The 18,619-nt window shown below is 36.2% G+C and overlaps 3 protein-coding genes across 4 annotated transcripts; 1 reads left to right on the top strand and 2 right to left on the bottom strand.

Annotated features, from left to right (window-relative positions):
- Positions 1-1,309: 1,309 nt before the first annotated feature.
- LOC124295159 lies at positions 1,310-3,291 on the bottom strand. The gene is made up of 2 exons (XM_046744048.1): positions 2,990-3,291; positions 1,310-2,824 (listed from the first exon to the last, which is right to left on the bottom strand). Exon 2 carries the CDS (start codon positions 2,294-2,296, stop codon positions 1,310-1,312), a length of 987 nt encoding a protein of 328 aa, XP_046600004.1. The 5' UTR covers positions 2,297-2,824; positions 2,990-3,291.
- Positions 3,292-10,260: 6,969 nt separating this feature from the next.
- On the bottom strand, positions 10,261-11,192 carry LOC124295158. Its single transcript, XM_046744046.1, has 2 exons — positions 11,081-11,192; positions 10,261-11,027 (listed from the first exon to the last, which is right to left on the bottom strand). Exons 1-2 carry the CDS (start codon positions 11,187-11,189, stop codon positions 10,261-10,263), a joined length of 876 nt encoding a protein of 291 aa, XP_046600002.1. The 5' UTR covers positions 11,190-11,192.
- Positions 11,193-16,320: 5,128 nt separating this feature from the next.
- On the top strand, positions 16,321-18,619 carry LOC107218348 (transcription factor Adf-1-like). Of its 2 annotated transcripts, none has more exons than XM_046742988.1 (4): positions 16,321-16,562; positions 16,818-17,069; positions 17,412-17,574; positions 17,673-18,619. In XM_046742988.1, exons 2-4 carry the CDS (start codon positions 16,820-16,822, stop codon positions 18,319-18,321), a joined length of 1,062 nt encoding a protein of 353 aa, XP_046598944.1. In that variant the 5' UTR covers positions 16,321-16,562; positions 16,818-16,819; the 3' UTR covers positions 18,322-18,619. The 2 variants fall into 2 exon arrangements, with proteins under 2 accessions (XP_046598944.1, XP_046598945.1); XM_046742989.1 differs by having other exon boundaries at positions 16,803-17,069; positions 17,673-18,595.

The following is an 18,619-nucleotide window of genomic DNA, read 5'->3' as shown; positions in this document are numbered from 1 at the left end:
ATCCTCGATGTTTGATTCGGGTAAGGACCCTTACCCCTGGGTATGCGCTCTGGTGTAGTTTACAAAATACCTTGCAACCAATGCAACATGTCTTACATAGGCCAAACTAGTAGGCAGCTACACACCAGGATAACCGAGCATAAACGCAATATCCATGAACACGAGGATGATTATACTGCATTGACGAGACATGCCATCGATTTCGACCACTCTTTTAATTATTCTCAAGCCAGCATTATTGACGTCGAACCGTTGTATTACAATAGGCTACTGTTAGAAATGTGCAATATTGTTGCACATCCCAATTCTGTCAACCGTAAACAAGACATAGAACATCTAAGTAATATTCACACCTCTGTGATACGACCATTGTAATTGTCCATTACCGACTGAGCTTGCTCTCGATTTTACCTCCTTAACAAAAATTTTGGTTTCCTTTTAACTCGTTGACTCTGCGTTTGCTCTGATAACTATCGATATCGACCTTTCCCCACTACACACTGGACGTTCCACTTGTGCTCTGGACTCAACCTATAACGGCAGTGTGTTTTATTTCATTTTACCAAACTAACAACAAATATGAATTCGTGGGAATTACGTGTCGCGAACGCAGTGTGTTTCGGTTTTTGTTTTTATTGTTTTTTATTGTTTTTTATTGTTTCTATTTATTCATCAATTACCAACACGCATTCTATGTAATTGGAAGTGTCATCTCATACTAGGTAATTCCTCTTTTATACTTGCTCAAACATACTTGCATATTATTTATACCACTATGTCTAATTTTGTTAAAACCTAGTTGTACATTATTTTATTTTTGTTCGTGACAGATGTTTAAATAAAATGTTCTGAGGAGGGCCCCCACCAGGGCCGAAACGTTAACACGATAAAAAAGTGTTTTGAGTTGTGACCTTCATATCCAAGAATAACATTAATCTAGAGCAATTTTATTTTGTTAATTATCTTCCAAGATTATTTATTGATTATAAAAAGTAAACAATTACAGATATCTTTTAAAAGTTATTTAAAAATAACTGTCAACTTATAGAATTTTTTTAAGAATGTTCTGTTAGTTTTCCTTTTTTTAATAAATAAATATAGAAAATAATTTATAATTTATAATAATACAGCCAAAATAACATTACCAAATATTTTTGTAAGTATTTTTATGATATAAAAATTCATAATTTAAGCACAGTTCCAAAAAAAAATATATACTTTGATTATTTTAATAGTTTATTCATCAGATTCTAATAAAGTTACATTTCATACTAATTACACATGTTATTTAATTCTTTAAATTTACAATTTATTCCTTCGTTTTACATTCTGTCGTTGATTGATCTCGTTCTTTAAACAGAGGCTTTTGAATATTTATAATAGCACAAATGACAAAAACAATTTCATCAATATGAGAAAATAGTGATGCTGGCACTTTGGAGAGAATATAAAAGTCTTTTATTCTTTGATTCACTCGTTCAATGTGTATTCTCACTGAAGCAATATTGTAAGTTTCATCTACTTCATCAGGTGAAAATTGATCTTTTGTACAAAATGGAGGCATCACAAAGATTGCGTTTTTTTCGTCGACTTTAGTTTGTATTTGTGGGAATCCTTTATCTGCTAGCACAACATCTCCAGGCTCAATTAAATCCACTAAACCACAATCATTTGTAATGTAACAATCACCAGCACGACCACCATAACACTTTGACAGAAAACTTATAAATCCATTTGGAGCACATCCAACTAAAAATTTTATTGTGTGATGATGTTTATAATCTGAATACATTAGAACCCGATGTTTAACTTCTGGTGGAACTTCTGTCTTGACTTCGGTGCAATCAATAATAACACGTGTGTTGGGGTAATGTATTTTGAATGCTTCTGGTAAGGTTGTTTGTACAGCGACTTTTGATGGCCAGAAAATGAAGTTTTTTATTATTATGTTCATCTGCTGCAGATTATTTATAAATATTCGATAAACAGTAGTGCGATGAATATCGAACAAGACTGACATCGCGGTAAATGTCAAACCGGTTTTTAGTTTCACCAATGTTATCAATAATTTTGTTTTTTTATCAACTTTAGAATTTTTGCAGTCTGGGAGTAGATTTAAAAGGAATGAGAATATAGACAATGTAACACCCGTTAAGCTACTCATAGCTTCATTAGTTGTGATAGATGATAACCCATGAAAACCTCGACATTGCGATTTTTCGGATTCAAAATCGATTGGATCGCAACTGGAATCTTGGACCTTTTTCTTCATAAGTGGCATCGAAGCTTGACACATTTTATCCGTGGTTTTTGTCACAGATATATTGACCTGGACTGCAGCGGTACTAATGCCATCATGATGATTCAAATTACAAAAAAATAAGTACAAGTATCAGTCGAACTATCTGATATAAATTGCTCAGTGTGACAAGTTATACTTCGAAAAACCCGAGGAGAAGTATTCATATCAGAAGCATTCGTATCATTCATAAAAAAGTCTTCCTGAACTTCTGTGTCTTGCTCCATGACAATGTCACTCAAACAACTAGTATCCTTATATGCTATTGAATTATCACTGTTCATACTGCTGTTTGTATTATTAATCACTACAGATTTCGAGACGTTGATTTGTTTATTTAATTGACGTATTCTTGACCGTTCAAATCGTTGCAGCCGTTGAATTGATTTCTTAACATTTTCTTTTCCAGGAAAAATAGAAGGAATGTATGATGGGTGATTGGAGTTATCTGATTTACTATTATTTATGAAGTGAGCACTACAAATTCTTGTATGTTGATTTGGCTCCCAGTTTTTCGGATTTTTCCTAAAATAAACAACAAAATTTGAGGGTTAGATTTATACTACTCCATAAATTTAAATTTAATTATTGTATGTAATTTTTTTTTTTAATAAAATATCACTATTTCATCTAAAAATTTTTGAATAATAACATTACTACTGTTGCTAATAATTATAATTCATTACTCACACATAATTTTTCACGGCATTTATCCACTTGATACGTTTATCACACTTCCATGAGACTCCATGTTCACTCGAAGGAAAACAATAAAATTTTACTAGCGAATTGACTTGGTGCATCCGACGTGATTTTTCTGTACATCCTTTGATACAGCAAGACTTTACGGATGAAGACATTATGAATAATTTTAATATTTATATTATTAAAAATAGAGAAACAAAATATCGCGTGCTTTTGCCTAACTTTTTTGCCCGAAGTTTTAACATTTCTATCACCAGTTGGCGTGACGGTCTAATGCACGGTCCCTATAGCTGGTCAATTCCGGCGAGACCGAAGTTGTCCTGCCGATCGGTGAGATCGGTGGTCTCTTATCGCAGCCTCGGTACCACTTCAACAGCGGGAGACCACGTTGGCTGATTGCGGGACGCGCTCGGCTGCGTGGGTGGCGTGAGCGGCGCGTGTGACGTCATGCTTTCTTCTGTGGCGCGCGACTGGAAAGCGTGAAACGCTTGTTGCGGTACGTGAATTGTACGGCGCGCGACCGACAAGTTGGTTTCACAAGGTTGTTTGTGAACAGTTCTCCTGTATTTATGAATTTTCTGATTGTTCGTGAATTTCTATTAGTCTGCTTCTGTAGTTTCTATCGTATTTTTAGCCCTAGTGGCTTTACCTTTCGTTTCGTAATTATTTGTAATAGCAGTGTTCCTTATATTTTATTTCTGTTATTGCTTAATATATTTTTATTTATTTTCTGCTTATTGTATCGTACATCGAGTTCCTTGAAGTATAACCGAGCGTAGAATCAGCCAGTAAATATTACTGCACCTTTTTCTAGTGCTATTGGCAATTCTAGATTATTTTTGCCTGTTATTTTTTTCTCTGTATCATGTTAAGTCAAGTTCTGGGTATTATTCTTGATTCTTTTGTACTGCGGTATATTTAGTGTATCTCTTCATTTTGTGAACTCTCCGAAATTCTCACTCTCTCATAATTTTGTATTTTGTATTCTCTCGAAAATTGTGTTTGGGAATTCATTGTTTAATTATTTAGATCCAGCTTTTATCATTAAGGTAATTATCCATCTGGGTGCATTCGATTATCTCAAGTGAAAATAGGTGAAACCTGAAAAGTACCCCTCGGAGGTCTCAACTTCAGAGCATCATTTCACCCCCTAGAAACGTTTTTCCGCCGATAAAAAAAAATACGCGTCTCTTAGATTTTGATGTAGAATAACATATGAATTTCATCAAAATCGAAAGATGTCAGCGGAATGATTTTCCTTGTTAGATATCATCTGGTTGACTTCTACCTCTTGTTCCTTTCGTTTCTCATGATATTTCTCAATTTCTTCATTATTTGTAAGATTCTGTGCTTTAACCGTAGACTACCATGACAATTTCTCTTTATTGTAATATTACTATTCCCTCGCCATCGCAGTTTGTGGTCGCTTGCCTTGTTACCTTAATTGAAAAACGTTAGATTGTGGATTGCATGCTAGCCTACCTTGATTGACCTATTTTGTAAATCTTGCTGAGTGTATCTCAATAGTATCGCGAACACACGCATTTCTATCGCTCATCACATCTCTTGTCTTGTTAATCCGTCAAGTCTCACTCATACCTTTTTTCTGAATGTATTTGAATGTCTTCATGATTTAATTGTACCTGAATGTCTTGCATCTCTCGCTTGTGATTAATATCGCTCGCCTTTCTTTAATATATTCGATACTATTACCGGTTTCCATTATATCGTGTTTATCTGTCGGATACGAACCCTCCCCTCTACCATTATCTTGTCTTTACTGAGCCGGTTGTGCAAAACCGTCGTAGAACCTGATCGGCTCTTCCCTGGTCTAGTCTATAATCAACTTATATCTGACGCTACTGCGTCTGGCGCCCAACAATAGCATTTTTATCATTATTTATCTCCTTAGGGGCCGTTCATAAATTATGTAAGGCGTTTAGGGGAGGGGGGGTGTTGACTGAATATCATAACTTCTTACTATAGGTGAGGGGGGCAGAGAATCTAAAATTACGCTATCTCTCTATCTAATAAAAAAGTTTCAAACAAATGAACGTAGAAAAAGATTATAATAACAATAGTAAAAAAAGATTATAATAACAATAGTATACGCATGAAGTTGGCGGTGGGGTGAGATCCCGAAAACAAAACAAAAAGCATCTAGCAAACCCTTTGACAGCTGTCATCGGCTGTTTATGACAGTCTTTGACAAATATCTTTATAGGTATCTGTTTCTGACGCGCCAAAAATGAACATGCAAACGAAAATTATCAAGATGATTCCCGACGGGAATTGTCTTTTTCGCGCGTTGGCGTATTGTGTATACGGCACTCAAGATCGACACGCAGAGGTGAGAATGAGTATCGTTTCAAATATAGTGGATAATTGGTCTACATTTGCGGGTTTTATTACAGGTAATGAGTCAAACGGTGCTGTGATTAGGTGACCTGGTGATTACAAATCACATATGAATAAAAATGCAATATATGCAGCTGCAAATATTATTAAGATATGTTTAATCGTGTATCGCGAAGAACAAATTCATCCACACCGGATCGGATCACAAAATGGAACACAATTCTCGCTACTCTTCACCGGCGACGGAGACAGTGGACACTTTGATGTCTTGCAGAACCAAAATAAAATTCAGATAGTGAGTAATAAGTATGAAAAGTAACAATCAAATAATAGTAAATCTAAATATATCACCAAACAGTCAAAAGGACAGCCAGGATTTACGATGACAATGGAGAAAGGAGGAGTTTCAAGCAGCAGACAAGGCGATGAAGATGGTGGATGGTCGGAAGTATCACAAAAGAAAGAGGAAAATAAAATTGTAAGTGCGAAGAACCAAATAAGCCATAGAATAATATCCATCAAATATTCGTATAACCAGGAAAGAGGACGACCAGGATCGATGTTGACCACAAGAGAAAGAGGTGTTTGGCGGAATGAACATCAACGCAAATATAGAGAAAAAAATAATATAAAGAAGGTGATTTTGGAGAATAACCGGCAGAGCGGCAGTAAAAATAATTCAACGAAGGGTGTCGAAGAATTAGAAGAATCGATTGCGATGATTGATTCGGAAAATAAATCGAGAGGACGACCAACCAATGTGATGTACATAGAAGAGCGAAAAATTAGACGACGGGAACAGCAGCGAAAATATAGGGAAGCGAACAAAAAATATCATACTGGCTTTTCAACCAACGAACAGAAAGGAGGAGTTTCAACCAGCAGACAAGGCGATGAAGATGGTGGATGGTCGGAAGTATCACAAAGGAAAAAGGAAAATAAAATTTTAAGTGCGAAGAACCAAATAAGCCAGAGAATAATAATAAACAAATATTCCTATAACCAGGCAAGAGGACGACCATGATCGATGTTGACCACAAGAGAAAGAGGTGTTTTACGGAGTGAACAGCAACATAAATATAGAGAAAAAAATAATATAAAGAAGGTGATTTTGGAGAATAACGGGCAGAGCGGTAGCAAAAATAATTCAGCAAGTCAAGGAGATAGATCGATATCAATAGAGAAGGAACACCAATTTTCAACCAACGAATGGAAGCTTAGATTGATGAAAAAAAGAAAAGTAAGCACAGAAGGAATTGAAGTGGACAGCAAGTGCAGGACCTGTCATTAAATCAACATGAAGGAATTCGCCTGTCTACTAGACAATGCGTAAGGAAATAGTGAGGCGCGAAGCCCCTAGTATTTGAAATTAAAAATTCTACCACTTTTGCGCTAAAAAATGGCATTATTGAATAGCGCCATCTGTACTTCATCTCCTCAACTCGATATTGAATCTTACAAAAATCATATGTTCTCAGTACTTCTAGACTTACTATTATTCGATTGTTGGTCTCGTTGAGTGGGGATTTCCCTGTCACTTGAAATCATGATATAAGTTATTTAATAGCATAATGATTGTTTCATCTAAAATGTCTGGATATTTACATCTACTGTTATTTAGATGCATGGGTAGGAGCTTTCCCAGATAAAACACCAAAAGTTGGTCAACAAGAGTCAAACTTCAATAGTAGTAAGATTGCAATAAAGTATATTTTCAGAATAATATGGAGTTATGTTTTATCAATATATCCTTTTCTTGCGAAAATTTCTTATCAAGGGGCAGAGGGGGGACTAGTCGTAATCTCATGATATCTTACAGTAGGGGGAGAGGGGGCCAAATTAGCCCTCAAAACCTCTTACATAATTTATGAACGACCCCTTATTCAGATCAGTACACCTGCGCCGTGGAGTTACCGGACTTCAGCCCTCATAATTATTTAAATGAATAAAATAAAAATTAAATACAAATAAAATATATACAAAATATAAATTAAATAAAAAGAAAACCTCGGTTACAGTGTATTCGGTTATTCGTTTTTTCCGTATTCCAAGCAATTGTAGCGCCAGTTGCGCTTCGGTCGGGGAGGGGTCGGGCTCTCCACTACCCCGCCAATGGAATTCGCTCTGGGCCTCCCCCTTTTCCACCCCCGTCGGGGGTTGCTGATGCCAAACCCCTGATGGGACGGTGGGTGCCCGCGAACCGGCACGAATTTCGACATAGATTTATTACGTCGGAAATGTACGTTACGTGTGGGTGGCTCGAGTGAAGTTTTTTGACCGCAAGAGCCCAATGAGAATCGTGGGATTGTTTCGGAATTTATATACGTTAAAAATAAAGAAAGAGTTTCCAATCGAGATGAGCTTGAAAATCTGGCCATTCTCGTGGTAATTATGAGTCCTAAACGCGGGGGTGGAGTGGAATTTGACCTACAAACGCGGGAAAACGGAAACTTGAACGTTGATTTTAAAACGAAAGGATATGCGTGGTTTTTTCCCTGAAAATTACGGATCGTTCGCTCCGCTCGACTGCGACCGAATTTGATCACCTAGCATTCCACGCAGCTGTCAGTAAATGTCGCATACTACTGTGCTGTAAGCGGCAATTGGAATCACCAGATTGTTCTCAAATAAGTACATACACAGGCAATAAGGTATGTTGTTGACAAATTCCACATCTGTTACTACGCATCCGTCAAACCCTCTTCAAATTTGCAGTAAACGTATGCGACCAAGGTAGTTCCTCCGCGACAGTCCAGTCGAAAAGTTTTTGATTTAGTACTAACGTTCAGCATATTAGCAGTACTATGACTGTAGGATATGTTTTTTAACGTGACTGTACTTCTTCCACTACTATATCCCCTATACGTATACACACATACTATAAAATTCAATTCTGTATGGAAATGTCGCAACGTCGCGTTATTGTTATTGTTATTTCTCTTAACCACTGAGCTTACTTATAGTTTATACGCACAGTCAAACGTAAACAACTCGCTATTTTTATTCGAATAAATAAATAATTATGGGTGATCGTATTCGTCATAAAGGAAGATTTATTAAAAAAAAAGTTCGCGATAAAAAATTAAAAATTAAAAATGCTCTACAAGAAAAAAGAAAAGGCAACGATGATACCAGTGAATCTAACCTATGCGAAGGCATTCGTTTCGTGGATTTAAAATTTTTAGGCAAAAAATTAAAATGTGTACAATGTTATGAAGTACTTTGCCTGGAAAATATTGTACATGAACAGCATTTAGGGTTGAAATCAATCATAACAGTTAAGTGCACAAAATGTGAGACAATATCAGTAGTTCCAACGAGTAAAAGTCATAGCGTGGCTGGTAGTCAATCCAAACATTCTGACGTCAATAGAGGCGTAATTCTTGGTAAGTTCAATAATTATTCAATCTACATAAATATTTGATAAAAAAAAAAATAGATCACTTGAATTTACTTAAAAACAAAAATAATCAAATGTATATATGCAGAAGTTCCAACCCTAGTAAAAATATATTTATTACAGGTGCTGTACATGCTGGCTATGGCTGCTCTGGATTGAACAAAATATTGGCATGTGCCAATATTCCGACAATATCGCCACAATTATTTAAACGATATGAAAGGGAAGTTGGTCCTGCAATCGAAGAAGCTGCTAAGGAGAGTTGTAAACGAGCTGCTAAGGAAGAGCGACTGCTTGTTAATGAAAATATTGATAAGCTGTGTGAATTATTGTAAGTTTGGTTGTAATCTACAAAGCTACGGAGTAACTAGCTTTTTTTTTTAATAATTTTTTATTGCTCATATGAAGATTTTTTCGATTGATTTATATATATCCTTAGATTTATTGTAATTAACGAAACTAAAATTTTCGTAGTCTATAACTTTTTTCAATTGTATATAGTTTTTTGGACGTCAATATTGTCTACACTTGCATAATGATCTATATTCAGTCTTGAGTAGATGGAAAATGCTAATTGTACATATTTTAAAAAATAATTTTTGTTCTTATACATTCTAAATAAGATTGATTGATTTTAAATACTCCGTCAAACTTCACATGACTTATTGTTTTATTGCTAATACATACTAGCATTGTTTATTCTAATTTTTATTTTATGTTTGAATAAACAAATGCTGATGAAATTTTAACAATTTTGTGTGAAAGTCTAGTAGACGAAACCATAAAACATGTCAGAACAACAGCAACCAAACTCCACACCAACAGGACAAGGTAACCGACCTAGAGGTAGGGGTACATTCAGAGGTAGAGGTCAGACCCGGGGTCGCGGGGGATTCACATCCCAGTCCGACACTAACCCATCTGCATCTCAGACTACCAATGAACTCCCTATTCCGAAAGGTCCGCGCGTGAATCCAAAGCGAGACTTCAAGTCTCGGGACGTCATGCCAAACCTAGCTCCAAAAGCAAAGTCAACAGCACCCTCAACAGAGAATAACGATCCATTAATTAACGATCTCCTCACCATAGAAGGAGTCAATGGATTCGTTGAAGTTGCGAGAGAACGCACTTTTCAGCTGGACTTTAGCGGCTTTACGCAGCTTGTAAGAACATCTTACGACACACAGATGTCTTTTGATAGAGCAATGAGAAAGTACATACCATTCTCAGCCTATCAATATTACTGCGTTATAGCCTTGTGGAAAAGGCTACACGACATAGTCAGTGCCAGAGGTGAACTAACCCTCGAGCAATTACAGCTCAATCAAGCACTCAACTTTGATTACCCATTACCCACAGACGTACAGATGTACCTTCAGGGAATCGGTGATATACGTGACGCCTCGGGCAGAGAGTTTCATCTCTCCATTCAAGCCCTACTAACTGATCATCGGATTCAAGGACTTTCAGGAAGTTACGGCGTGATAACGCATAATAATCACATCCTGTACGAGACATTACCCGCACCAATAATCTCAGTCCTTAAAATGCAAGCGGACTCGGACCCACAAGCTAATTTAGATTGGGACCTACCAGCTGGACTTCGACCAGCAGACGCTGCACCACTTCCAGTAAAAGTATGCTTCGGAGCAAAATTCCATACACAGTGATTAAAACTTTCGTTGTTATTTTGCGTGTTCCCGCCCAAGCATCTTTTCAATAAATCGTCGGACGCCAAAGTCTCGTACACAGGTTTTATGAGATTTGTAACTTGTTCGTCAAACGTTACTGGGTGTTCATAAGTGCTCTCTTGATTTTCCGCTTTGAGCTGTTGATACTTGCACCAAGAATCTGAGCAGTAAGAGTGCTGAGGGTTTTCGTCTGTTGATGGCATGTGGTAGAATGTAGCCCACACGGCTTTCTTCATTTCTTCGAGAGAATGACAGTTTCTGGTGATTGCCAAACCGTAGTACGTAGACATTTTTAACATAATCTTGTTAGTTAATTGCAACGGTTTAGGTTTTGGTGGCTTAGCGCTGGTCGACGAGTCTCTCTTTATCCTACGCTTTTTCGGAGCACTTTCCTCGGTACTCTTCACTTTTACGGCCATCTTCGTGTTCTTAGCTGCATCCAATTGTTTTTTCACTTTTGCGTACTCGGTAAGAGTTTTTTTTACACCTTGAAGTGCTCGGTACATTCTTTTCTTCACATGCAATACGCATTCTTGCTTCTCAACTTCTGGGTCGCCACCGTAAGGTTTATCGTCTATCAAATTTTTATGGGTTTTACTGTCTCCATCTCCAATGTACCTCACATACTTAACATCATAACGCTGCAGAGAACGCTTGAACATTTCCGAAATCCCGTTGACCTCCATTTTACCACTACTGCCCTCGTGGTTTGCTGTGCATTCATCTTTGTGATCATCGTATAAACTCTCGGCTTCGATAGGATCTTTCGTTGCTAAATACTGGCATTATACGTAATTTTTTGGCATTATACGTAAATTTTTGGCATTATACGTATACCTGGGTATACCTGGGTTATACCTGGGTATACCTGGGTATACGTATTGTATACCGGACAATAAAAGAGGTGACGGTCAGAGCAGCTGCTGCTGGCGTGTCACACTCTTTCATACACACTACGGCGCGCTCTCTTATTTTAGCTATAACTTTAAGAATAATTGAAATTTATGTCTGAAATTTTTACAGCATATTTTTAAGATGTTTTTCTTCCGAAAAATGTAAAAAAAAAAAAATCGATTTTTTGAACCCGTCACACCGGGCTACTACCTTAATAATATAATGGCTCATAAGTCGCCAAAAAATATTTGCTACAGTAGAAGTGAATCATCTAGCTATCGTCTTGCAAGTTCTATGTGCACAAAAAATGATGGCGACTCCTGTATCGTAGAAATTAGGCAAAAACTGCAGTTGTCACCAGGGCGACACACTTTGTTTTATACAAAGCAATTGGATGCTAAGCGACAGAAACGTGCATTAGATGCTAAACTACCGGCTGCGAAGAAACGTCGAATAATTAAAACTCAAGAGCGTGAGGAATTGAGAAAGAATAATGAAAATTCAGAAGGTGTTCAATATAAATCTAACTGCGGCTTGTCACAAGACTGTGAAGATTTAGAAGCATTTGATGAATCACTGATTAACGGTCCAAATATTCAAATATCGGCAGAGACATGTAACTTAGTTTTCTTTGATTTAGAAACGTCAGGCTTCCGTAAGAGTGACGAAATTCTTCAAATTGCTGCATCTTGTGAAGGACGTAAATTTAGTGTCTACATTAATCCTACTAATATCATTGATGATAAAGCTACTGCTCATACAGGACTGAAGAATATTAACGGCCATTTATACTTTCACGGTAAAAAAGTTGAATCGTTGCCTCTAAAAAAGGCTCTCCGGAGTTTTTTATTATTTTTAAAAATGTCACCCAAGCCATGTCTACTTGTTGCACATAATGTAACTTTCGACAAGTCACATTTACTACGTTCAATTTTAAAATGTTCTTTGGTATCAGATTTCAGTCAAATCGCAGGATTCTCTGAAAGCTTGCCTTTATTTAAGAAAAATTTTACATCTAATCAAACTCCCGGTGAATTTAAACTGTCAGAATTAGCTAAAAAGCATTTGAATGTTAACTCGGACGAGAAATTTCATGAAGCCTTATACGATGTCGAAATTTTAGAAGAACTGGTTTCGTTGACGGATAACAAGTATTTATTTGAAAGCTCTAAATCTTATAGAGAGTGTTGCATTCATATAAATAAGCTCAAGAAAACTGCATCTGGAATGGACTGTTTATCTCCATTAAAAGGAGTATTATCTGGACATATAATCAGAAAAATGGTGTCTCAAGCCATTAAATACCAAGATTTAATTAATCAATATGAAAATGGTGGAATTGAAGAGTTAATTAAATTTTGTAAAGAACCAGGAAGTGATAATAAACCAAAAATTACTAAAGATAAACGAGTTATAGATAAGCTCTGTAATTTTTTTACGGAAAAAGTGTGATATATATTCTGATAAATATATATAATAATAAGAAAAATAATATATTAATAAGGAAAATATATATATAATCATAAGAAAAATATATATATTCATAAGAAATAATAAGAAAAAGTTTTTATCATAAAATATTGCAATAAATAAAAATTTATTGTCATAAAAGTTTCGTTTTTAAATGTTGATTATATATCATATTGTTCAATATATTTTGTATTTATTGTTATAATTAATAATAAATCACAAGATTGCTCTATAAGATTTATTCTCTCATTTTAATAATTATCAATAATTGTTATGATTTATTAAATAAAAGCTGAGAAGTGTTATCCTTAAGGGGAGATATACACCTAGAAAATTGAAAAAATCGATTTTTTTTTTTTACATTTTCTGAAAGTTTAAGGTCCTTAGAATATTTGGTGAAAATCGCAAATTAATTCTTCGAAAAATAAGGCAGTTATAACCGAGAACTGGAAACGTTAGATTTCTTTTGTGATAGAATTGTACAGTGCTCCCCCCCTAAGAAGGTCGAATTCGTCGTCGGCAACAAGCTTTAGATGCAATGGGAATTCCGTCGACTGTAGAAGACCTACACTATGGGCCTGGTATTGATGATTCCATGTAAGTTTAAAATTTCATGATTTTTTAATTCCTAAAATTTCAAACGTGTTTTTCTCAAAACTACGTTTTTCAAAGCCGTACCCAAAATTTCTCAAAAACCAATGTACCGATTGGTTTGAAATTTTTTGTGGTCATTCTATATAATATTACCTAGTATTTGTCATAGGATTTTTTTTTTTCGTTACTTACTCTTCATTATAGCCAAAAAAAAAAAACTACGACGGGTTAATGATTGGTGATTTTGAATGGAACTGTAATTCGCGGCTAATTAGCCGCTGATTATCAGTGGTAGTCATAATTCAGTTGGAGCCCAAATTTTCGAAAAAACTTAAGGGTTATGCCAACTTCACACTAAGATAGCATAACCACACGAAGAATAACTACTCAGGGTTGATTGTAGGGTATTGTGAAAATCACAGAAATTTGCCGATAATTAACCGCTACTGACCCATGGAATTTTGAAATTTGTCGGGACCTGGATTTTTTTAAAAAATCGATGGCAGTGCTGACTTCTCTCGGAAACAGCACAACCGTGTGCTAATTCTGCATGGAGGGTTGATCGTAAAAAAGTTTCCAAGGCACCGAAATTTGCCGCTAATTAGCCGCTACCGACCCATGGAATTTTTAAATTTGTCGGGACCTGAATTTTTTTAAAATATCCATGACAGTGTTGACTTCTCTCGACCTTCCTTGCGTGGCGCGATTCACCTGCCATCTGTAGGAGACGACTGAAACTCTGTCGAACCGACCCCTCGCCTCTCGCCGCTGTTTCAGCCACCAAACTGTCAGCTGTGAGTTTTTCCGTGTGAAAAATAATACTGTACATTTGTGCCCTACACCAAAAGACCACGCCCTGTAAAAGGACTAATAGGTGAAATAATATGAACATCGCGGTCTCATTATATCTCGAAAAAATTCTACTTCCACGTCCATATTTTTTGCCATCGTATGTATTAATCAACCAGTATAACAAAACCAAAATTCCAATTTCACACGTCTCAACTCACTCGCAACTTCTTTATTCTCAATAAACAATGAATTTCTTTTAAAAATTATAGGTCATAGTATATGACCACAAAAGATATCAATTGGAAAGAGAAAGAGAAATGTAATATAAATGATATAAAATTGTGAAATTCAGTTTGGGCGAAAAAAATTAGGTTTCATTATTCTGTCCTGTGTCCCCCGAAACGGTTATTTATTAAAAATCGTTCGTGGTCGTTCGTGGGCCTTTGGTGGTGTTTGGTAGTATATTTTTCAAGTTTTGTGGTGTTTGATAGTATGTTTTTCAAGTTTGGTGGCGAATAGTTCTTCTAAATTCGAGAAACTCAATTTTCAGCGTAAAGTTAGCCGCCCCACTTCAAGTCTTTACAAATTTTTTTCGCAGAGAGGGTATTATTGCCAATAAAAAAACGTCAGTGAAGCAGCCCCCAAAAGTGCACTGTTAGGGAGTTACAAATTTTTTGAATTCAATTTTTTTTTTTTTCTTTTAAATTCACAACTTCTCAACAGTGCAGTTTTTGGTGACACTTCACAGAAGGTTTTTTTTATCAACAATGATGTTCTTTCGTCTGAAAAAAGATGTAAAAAGTCAAAGTGCAGGGGCTAACTTTACGCTGAAGATCATGTTTCTCGAATTTGGAAACAGCTACCCATCACCAAATCTCAATATTTGACTACCAAACAGCACCAAACGATCACTCAATGATTCCAAAAAAAGGACAAGTTGGAAAATTCGCAGTGGTAGGGTCAACTTCACATAGGTCATGGAGGCTGGTTTCCGCACGCGTATATCATGTGTCGCATCAGTTATCCCTATGATGTGCAGCCCTGACTACGTCACTTAAGTAAGGGAGAAGAAATTGACATTATCTTTGCAAATTAAAGGTTATTGCCGGATAAGAATAGTAATTTGGCGTGTGTGTGTGTGTGCGTGTGTCAAATCGGGAAAAACATGGTCAATTGACATGAAAAAGTCAGTATGCAATAATTTCTTGTCATGTATTTCAAAACATACATATATGAGCGATCAATCGTATGAGTATTATATTGGGTAGAAAATATTTGGTTCCATGTATTTTCTTGTTGAAAAACTTGTTTTTCCTCATTCAAAGCAAAACAAAGTATAGAAACGGCCAAAACTGACGAAAATAACAGTATTTCGTAATTTTCAGTGTGTTCCACCACTTTGTGAAATTTCAAAAACATGAGTGTTTTTCGAGTCAAAATACACTCGGAGTAGAAATTCAAAATCTGCTTCTACCTTAGTTGTCGAGAAAAAAATGTTTAAACAATTTGGGAATTTTTTTTGAGGGGAAGGGAGTGAAAAAAAATCTGTAAAAATCAAGTTGAAAGAATTTTACTCTCTGTGTGCACCGTATTTTTTCATAAGGATTCGTTGACTTGGCGGTAAGTTAAGAAACAGCCGAAAAACTGGGTTTTCTGAGGTGGTAAGGCCAACAGAAGGGGGGAGTGGGGGGTTTGGGGACAACATTCGTGTCGAGCACTTTTTTTTGACTGTACCAACGTAATAAAACCATAATTAGCCCAAAAGATTTCGTGTGCCAAATTACTATTCTTATCCGGCAATAGCCTTTAATCTATGCCATTGCCAATGTACTTATTGCATTCAACTCCGGTTTAAACATCTGCCTTCAAAATTCGCGCGCACTTTGGTTATTACATAAATGCGCCACCCACGTCGCACGGTCGGTTTGTACGCTTTGCATTTGTTAATTCTACACGCTATTTCATTCAGTCGCCTGTTAGTCTTTCCGAAAACAGTTAATATTTCTGTTAAGAATCTGAGAAATACGGCGTGATTACCGGACCGCACAACCCCCACCCACTAATGAGACGCGAAAAGCGCGGCCTAGCCGCACGACTGGGGTTGGGGCCGGGTTAAGGTCGAAGCACATAAAATTACAGAGGCCATGGGCAGAATGCAGAAGCCGTAGCGCATGCGCAATTGCGAAAGTCCAGTAGAGCCATATGGCTTCTGCATTCTGCCCATGGCTTATGGATTTTCAATCTACATAAAAATCCATAAGCCATATTCCATGGCATAACAAACACAGAAGCGTGCGTGATTGTACCACTGTTGATTACCTGCAACTCAAAAGAATAGGATATACATTTTAACAGACAGGTAGGCACTTTTATTGTTCAATAATTAATGTAGGTAAAATTACATACTGGACATGGGTGTCAATATTTCGTCTTTTGTAAATACAACTTTGAATCCTGGGCAGTGTAACATTTTGAGGTTAGGCGGATTTACGTGCATGATTTCTCCAACTCAAATTTACCACATGAATAATTTATTATCTAATTATTACAATACATCGGTTGTATGATGATTTTCTTTATATTCCATATGAATATTCAGATCTTGCCGTTATAGACATGGACAACGATCATACGGATTACTGTCGACGAAGCAATAATTCAAGGAATTTCGAAGACTGTGGAATGCAAGAAAATTTGGATCCTCAAGTGGTACTGCAAAATCAAGAAGAGCGAGGTTTTGATGAAATATTGATAGATGCGGTTAAAAGCTATCCGCATCTGTACGATACAAGCTGCAAAGACTACCGCGATGCCATTAAAAAAGAGAACTCCTGGGTGGAGATAGCCGGAGTTTTGAATGCGACTCGTCAGTATTATTTTTGTTTGCCAATGAAGTATTCTTATATGAGCAACCTTGCTCACTCTAAATTAAGGTCGATGATTGAATTCGAATGACAGATTTCTCTTGCAGACATTTGCAATGTGATTTGCATCTCTATCACTTTCTTTGTAATATATAATTCTTATCAATGTGTACTACACTCACATCACTTCATGAACTTCCACAAAAGCACACAATTCATCATTTTTAAGTTGATCCTTTATCAAAAATAACTCGATGTGTAAAAAATAGATCAAATACTGAAAAACTGCTATGCTATTGTGCAATAAATGTTTTTAAACAAATTTCTCATAAATTCAATTACAGCTCAAATTTGCTCCACTCGTTGGACTCGATTAAGGGAATCTTACTCGAAAGAAAAAAAAAAAAAAAATACTGAGAATAAGAGCGGAAGTGGAGCGGCTCAACGGCGAGGATTCGTACACTTCGAAGCCATGCGATTTATAGATAAATTCGTAAAAACTCGATCGTGAGATTTCTCAACTTTATATTTTGCAGACTCTTACATCATATTAGTAAAAAATTGTACTCTTGTGGATCTACAAATTGAATTAAATATCTCCTCAGATCGGTCAGCAATGTCAAGATGACACAACCATTCAGTTCAACTCATCAGCAAAGCGAGAGTCGAAATCAGGCAATCTCAAAATGGGTGCAGCAGCAAGGCGATTTCACTTCGGAAATCCACAGCAGTTCATCGCAACAAGATATCATCAATGTATCGGAATCAACAAATCGACCGACTCCATGCACGACACCCGAAGTGATGAATTTTGAGGAAGCGTCATCATCATCGTCTTTTTCAACAGATTTCACTGTGAACGAGTTTGAAAATCGATCAGCGTCCACGTCGAATGAATCATCATATCAGTCTCCACTAGCGTCACCCACAATACATGAAACTCCCAACACTTTCAAGAAACCACCATCATATACGAAGGGCAGATTTAATCCATATATAACGATAAAAAAAGACTTTAAAAAAAAAGAAGCAGAGAATGATGAATTTGAAGCATCTTTCATTAATTTTAATAAGGTAGTTACAGCGCATTTGGTAAATAAGAAAAAACCTGAACAAACATGTAACGATCACGACCATTCTTTCGGCAATTTAATTGTGACAGAATTGAATAGAATGAAGGAGGATGAAAAAATCAATAAAAAACGAGAAATCCTGAAAATTTTATGGCAGAATAGTAGCCCCAAAAAAGATTAGATAGTTTTTCTCCAATATATTTTTTTGCTATGGAGAAAGAACTTTTGGATGAGTTTGTCTACAAAGTGGTCAGGTGGAATTAAACGTTGTTTAATTGGCTGTGTGAGTGACTATTAGATTATAAAAACATTAAAAACTGAAAATTATCATGTCTAGTCAAAGGCATAATATCATGTTAAGTCATATCATATAAATATAATATTTTTCTTCATTAATTCATTATCATATAAAGGCGAGACCTGTTGAAAATTTCTCATTACGATAATTTCTACATATGTATAAGAGATTCTATTCTTAA

This window comes from Neodiprion lecontei, chromosome 6 (genome assembly GCF_021901455.1).
Source record: "Neodiprion lecontei isolate iyNeoLeco1 chromosome 6, iyNeoLeco1.1, whole genome shotgun sequence".
Lineage (NCBI taxonomy): Eukaryota > Metazoa > Arthropoda > Insecta > Hymenoptera > Diprionidae > Neodiprion > Neodiprion lecontei.
This window is presented reverse-complemented; position numbering and strand designations above follow the sequence as displayed.

Excerpts from the sequence above, each read along its gene's own strand:
- LOC124295159 (XM_046744048.1), bottom strand. The coding sequence starts at position 2,296 with ATGTGTCAAGCTTCGATGCCACTTATGAAGAAAAAGGTCCAAGATTCC.
- LOC124295158 (XM_046744046.1), bottom strand. The coding sequence starts at position 11,189 with ATGATCACAAAGATGAATGCACAGCAAACCACGAGGGCAGTAGTGGTA. Across the intron at positions 11,028-11,080 it reads CTGCAGCGTTATGATGTTAA|ACGATAAACCTTACGGTGGC; the intron begins GTATGTGAGGTA and ends AAAATTTGATAG.
- LOC107218348 (XM_046742988.1), top strand. The coding sequence starts at position 16,820 with ATGGACAACGATCATACGGATTACTGTCGACGAAGCAATAATTCAAGG. Across the intron at positions 17,070-17,411 it reads CGGAGTTTTGAATGCGACTC|CTCAAATTTGCTCCACTCGT; the intron begins GTCAGTATTATT and ends ATTCAATTACAG. Across the intron at positions 17,575-17,672 it reads AAATTCGTAAAAACTCGATC|ATCGGTCAGCAATGTCAAGA; the intron begins GTGAGATTTCTC and ends ATATCTCCTCAG.